A 6,186-nucleotide genomic window follows, 5' to 3' on the forward strand; every position below is an offset into this window, starting at 1 on the left:
TCATTCTCACCTCTGTTATCTACAGTATTGCTACTGTATTTGTGTTGCTGAATCTGTGATGACTAGGGACCAATGTTTTATCTGGCCAGGTCACATGGTCAGGAAAACTCCAGGCCCTATTGATAACTCTTGAACTTGCGATGCTGATGTCACAGACGCAGATGAGATGACAACATTTGACGAGTCCACCATCTCACTGTCCCTGTCTCCACTCGTGTCTCCTGCCAAAGGTAGTATTTCATAAGAAAGGAGCAAGACCGGTGTGTCCAATGAAGTTTCCATGAGAAGATTAATTCCTAAATCAGGGCATTCCTTCTCTTAAACATTTTATTCGTTCAAATTTTTGGAGTTATGGAAAGGGTGCACTATAAACAAAATGGTATTCTTCATTCTTCCTGCAGTTATACACTTTTCTACAAGCCCCCATCTTTCCTCACTGACTTGGTTTCTTCCCATTAACAGAGATCATACCCAATGGGAAAGATTATATGGAAGAACTGGAAGAGAAACTAAACATCAAAGTATCCAAGCTCAGTATAAGCACCACAGAAACGATTGAAATATCCATAACCTCAGAGAAATCAGGGGGAGACAAGACCCCTGACAGCCAAACCAAGTCCCCCAAGAAGAAAAATAAGTTTCGCACTCCCTCCTTCCTTAAAATGAATTTAAAAAAGGAGAAGGCTGAGGCCTAGAGGGAGAGACACTGAAGAGTGACAGGTCAGCTTATTTGGTATGAGATGAGCTCATGGGATGAGATGTGTTCCTTAGAGAGGAAATGTATGAGTCACTAAGATCTTAATAGATCTCCAGCTTTTGGGAAGGAGCAACTGTGACAATAAGCCTGTTATTACAATCTCCTCAATCACTTCCTCTGAGGGCTCCACACATGAATAGGGCTCCATGCATGATGGGTTAAACATGTAGTATATCAGCTGCATTGTTCTTAGTATCTACTATAGCCAATTCGCTATTCTGTAATCCAAAAACAATAATAATATACTGTGCAGATACAGAACCTCATTCTTTAAAAGATAAAATACCACATTGCCTGCTATGTATTTGTGGTCAGATACTTTTTCCATTCAGCTCATCATTGAACAGTAGGCCATAGATGAAGGTGAGACATATAAACATCATCTACGTTGTGCATGACACAAGTAATTTTCCCAACAATTGTTCACAGACAGATTATTTCACTTATAATTCACTGGATCACAATTCCAGTGGGTCAGAAGTTTACATACACTAAGTTGACTGTGCCTTTAAACAGCTTGGAAAATTCCAGAAAATTATGTCATGCCTTTAGAAGCTTCTGATAGGCTAATTGACATAATTTTAGTCAATTGGAGGTGTACATGTGGATGAATTTCAAGGCCTCTGGTCTGATGAAACAAAAATAGAACTGTTTGGCCAAAATGAACATCGTTATGTTTGCGGGAAAAAGGGGGAGGCTTGCAAGCCGAAGAACACCATCCCAACCGTGAAGCACGGGGGTGGCAGCATTATGTTGTGGGGGTGCTTTGCTGCAGGAGGGACTGGTGCACTTCACAAAATAGATCACATCATGAGGAAAGAAAATTATGTGGATATATTGAAGCAACATCTCAAGACATCAGTCAGGAAGTTGGAGGTGTACCTGTGGATGTATTTCAATTGGAGGTGTACCTGTGGATGTATTTCAAGGCCTACCTTCAAACTCAATGCCTCTTTGCTTGACATCATGGGAAAATCAAAATTTGTAGACCTCCACAAGTCTGGTTCGTCCTTGGGAGCAATTTCCAAACGCCTCAAGGTACCATGTTCATCTGTACAATATAGTACGCAAGTATAAACACCATGCGACCACGCAGCCATCATACCGCTCAGAAAGGAGACGCGTTCTGTCTCCTAGAGATTAACGTACATTGATGTGAAAAGTGCAAATCAATCCCAGAACTACAGCAAAGGACCTTGTGAAGATGTTGGAGGAAAAGTATCTATATCCACAGTAAAACGAGTCCTATATCGACATAACCTGAAAGGCCGCTCAGCAAGGAAGAAGCCACTGCTCCAAAACTGCCATAAAAAAGCCAGACTACGGTTTGCAACTGCACATGGGGACAAAGATCGTACTTTTTGGAGAAATGTCCTCTGGTCTGATAAACAAAAATAGAACTGTTTGTCCATAATGACCATCATTATGTTTGGGGGGAAAAGGGGGATGCTTGCAAGCCAAAGACCACCATCCCAACCGTGAAGCATGGGGGTGGCAGCATCATGTTGTGGGAGTGCTTTGCTGCAGGAGGGACTGGTTCACTTCACAAAATAGATGGCATCGTGAGGAAAGAAAATTATGTGTATATATTGAAGCAACATCAAGACATCAGTCAGGAAGTTAAAGCTTGGTCGCAAATGGGTCTTCCAAATGGACAATGACCCCAAGCATACTTCCAAAGTTGTGGCAAAATGGCTTAAGGACAATAAAGTCAATGTATTGGAGTGGCCATCACAAAGCCCTGACCTCAAACCTATAGAAGGGGATTGTGGGCAGAACTGAAAAAGCATGTGCGAGCAAGGAGGCCTACAAACCTGACTCAGTTATACCAGCTCTGTCAGGAGGAATGGGCCAAAATTCACCCAACTTATTGTGGGAAGCTTGTGGAAGGCTAGACTAAACGTTTGACCCAAGTTAAACAATTTAAAGGCAATGCTACCAAATACTAATTGAGTGTATGTAAACTTCTACCCCACTGGGAATGTGATGAAAGAAATAACATTTCACATTCTTAAAATAAAGTGGTGATCCTAACTGACCTTAGACAGTGCATTTTTACTAGGTTTAACTGTCAGGAATTGTGAAAAACTGAGTTTAAATGTATTTAGCTAAAGTGTATGTAAACTTCCGACTTCAACTGTATATGAGGTCAAGCCTTAAGGAGTGTGGTTGGTTTTTATCTGGACCTATTCATAATAGTCTTAGTTTTAGTTGATTAAAAGTAGGCTAAAGTATGGGTTGTAGTAGTGTTTATAATTATTCAGTATTCGGTTAACTTTTTGATATACACTACATGTCTTCTTAATAATAATTGTACTATACATAATACTTTTAACAATGTAAGACAGAGAAGGCAATTTTAGCTGGGCATGTTTTGCAGAAACCTTTATTTATGCCAGTGATTATTTTAGTGGTTGCTACTTATTCATTATTGTGACAAAATGAACTGAAAGTGTGAAGATTTGAAAAATCTCCAATCTCCAAGAGCTCAATACTGCTGAATCCTTTTTTTTTTTACCGCATTCACTGATATCTTGGCATGGATATTACTATTGAATGCTAAATTGCAAATGTAAAGATATGAAATAGGCTTATATCAGACTATAAAATGTAATATGAATGTGTTGTGTATGTTAAAGATTTGTTGAGACAGTATTTTGATAGATAATTTGAAAGTTGGCCATACAAAAGTAATAAAATGTTTAATGTTACCATTTCCCCATAAATTAAGAAAGAAATGCAAGATTATGGAGAAAACAACTTCCTCTCAGGTTATGGCTGAACTATGCCTCTTTTTGCCTCCCCGAGAGGCTTACATTTATTGATTATGTGTTGAACTAAGATTGCTTAGTAAGGTTCGCTCACTCGTCTCACTTTTCAAAAACATTCAATTACATTTGTATGGCCTTACGGCAGATTAATAGCAATATGTTATAGAAAGCTGTTTTCTGGACCGGAGTTAAACTGAAGACAAAGTCAAACATCCAGAGACGATATAAATCGAGGATTTATCCCAGTTAGCAATGTGAATGATTTTCTTCGATCCAAAGGGAGAAACATGGTTTCCTTTGTAGATACTACGTTTTGTGAAGCAGTTTTAAATGCAATACTGAAATGAAGGTTGATTAATTTGCAACGGTTGCTTTAACATTTATGTTGTATGTTTTGATGCTTGTCAGTTTATGCTCTGTTAAAGTATTACAAGCAGGCCTCCCGAGTGGCGCAGCGGTCTAAGGCACTGCATCGCGGTGCTAGAGGTGTCACTACAGACCTGGGTTCGATCCCGGGCGGTATCACAACCGGCTGTGATCGGTAGTCCCAAAAGGCGGCGCACAATTGGCCCAGCGTCGTACATTTTTGGCCGGACTAGGCCGTCATTGTAAATAAGAACTTGTTCTTAACTGACTTGCCTAGTTAAATAAAGGGATTTTTTTTTTAAATGACTTGACCCTCGCCTCCCGAGCCCGTTGGGGAGTTGCAGCGATGAGACAAGATCGAAATTGAGGAGAAAAAAGGGGGGTAAAATACAAGAAATTAAGTATCACAAGCTAACTGAATTGAATATACGCAGTATATCATGTTCACAGTCCCAGTTAACTTGTATTACTAATGCTTATTTTGTTTGAATTGCTTTTATATTGACTGAGCTTTTGTAATGTGTGCTCTGTATAGCAGCTTCATAGCATTTCATTACATTCCTTATGAGATTACATTTCACCATATGTAATAAAAACAGTGTGTTTACATGATTGTATTATTTTACCAAGGTTGATTGAAACAGTGTCGCTTACAATCTTTTTGCATTCTTATGTCATTAAATCATGCAACAAACATTGACATACGTGTAACTGCCAAAATAATGGAAACACTTGAGTAAACGAGGGATACAAAGTATATTGAAAGCAGGTGCTTCCACACAGGTGTGGTTCCTGAGTTAATTAAGCAATTAACATCCATTCACGTTTAGGGTCATGTAAAACAATGCTGGGCAGGCCATTATTTTGGCTACATGGCTATGGCCCCATCCACAGGGTACGAGTTGTCACTGAATGGTTTGATAAGCATGAAACTGATGTAAACCATTTTGCTCTTAAACTCAACTCTGGACCTCAAAGCCAGTTTCACTGCTTTTTTTATTGTTCCTCTAATCAGGGACTGATTTAGACTTGGGACACCAGGTGTGTGCAATTAATTATCAGGTAGAACAGAGAACCAGCAGGTTCTGAATCTCGTAGGGTAAGAGTTGAATACCCCTGCCACATGCCATGGCTGTCTTAGTAACCAGATCTCAAACCAATTGTACACTTATGGGAGATTCTGGAGCGGCGCCAGAGTCAACGTTTTCCACCACCATCAACAAAACACAAAATTATGGAATTTCTCATGAAAAAATGGTGTCACAACCCTCCAATAGAGTTCCAAACACTTGTAGAATCTATGCCATGGTGCATTGAAGCTGTTGTGGTGGCCCAACACCCCATTAAGCAACCTGGTCTCAGATAGGGCTGTTGCGGCAGTCATGACCACAGTACTATTCCACTGTAATATCCTTTTATGCACTCTGGACATGCTTTGGTAGTACCCAACTTGTTAACTACCAACAGGTCTAACAGGTCTGCAAATCTAACCGAAAATCACATCAAACACTTATCAAAACAGTAGGCCTATCGTACTTTTAAAACACCTCACTGTGATGATCAATTTGAAGAAAGAAGTAAAACATGGTTGTTGTGGATGTTGTTTCAAAGCCTAACTCAACAGCGCTTTCTAATGTGACAATTAATTAAAAACACCCATACGCATATTAGCTTATACATAGGCTTATGAGCCCCCCCCCCCCCCAAAAAAAAACTGTATTAAAATTCTGATTGTGCCATTATACAGTACATAATGTAGCCTACCGCATAGTATGCATGGCAGAAAAACATAAAACAAAACTGATTTAAGATGTCTTTGATACAATTGGTCTAACCTTTGAGTGTGGACTGTATTATTATGCATACTGGATGGACTGGTTACCTTATGCTACACTCCAAAATGTCTATCCATGAGTTTGGGAGAACGTATAGCCTTTAGCGATGCTGTTGGTTCATTGATTGTGCAGGGCGGCTTACAGTTAGCATACAATTATTGGATTTGGATATGATTTTGAATAGCCTAGTAACAGATTTGTTTTTGTATTTTCATAATGAATTGGGTGACACATTACCTGTAGTTATACAGAATATCTCACCACCATGCGTTTCCATCTCCTCCTCTCTTTTTATTCCTTTCTCGAGCGCGCAGACGGATTGTCAACAGTTTAGTGAAATGTGTTTCGTTAAGAAAACATGTTACTATGTATGTTCCCGAACATATTTCACATGGATTCCCAAATTAGGCACTGGGTAGCTGCAGGAACAAGGCTGGAGAGCCCATGGCATACATCA

The 6,186-nt window shown here is 39.6% G+C and overlaps 1 protein-coding gene across 6 annotated transcripts in view; it reads left to right on the forward strand.

Moving 5' to 3' along the window:
• LOC139570898 (gamma-adducin-like) overlaps positions 1–4,501 on the forward strand; it is a 31,179-nt gene extending 26,678 nt beyond the window's left edge. For 3 of the 6 annotated variants that reach the window (XM_071393203.1, XM_071393202.1, XM_071393205.1), the window contains exons 14-15: positions 140–230; positions 463–4,501. In XM_071393203.1, the coding sequence (XP_071249304.1) occupies positions 140–230; positions 463–695 (324 nt within the window). In that variant the 3' untranslated portion in view covers positions 696–4,501. Of the gene's footprint in view, positions 1–89 lie in introns of all 6 variants that reach the window. The other 3 variants (XM_071393206.1, XM_071393208.1, XM_071393207.1) reach the window with 3 other exon arrangements.
• The last annotated feature ends 1,685 nt before the right edge of the window (positions 4,502–6,186 follow it).

Source organism: Salvelinus alpinus, chromosome 3 (assembly GCF_045679555.1).
Source record: "Salvelinus alpinus chromosome 3, SLU_Salpinus.1, whole genome shotgun sequence".
Lineage (NCBI taxonomy): Eukaryota > Metazoa > Chordata > Actinopteri > Salmoniformes > Salmonidae > Salvelinus > Salvelinus alpinus.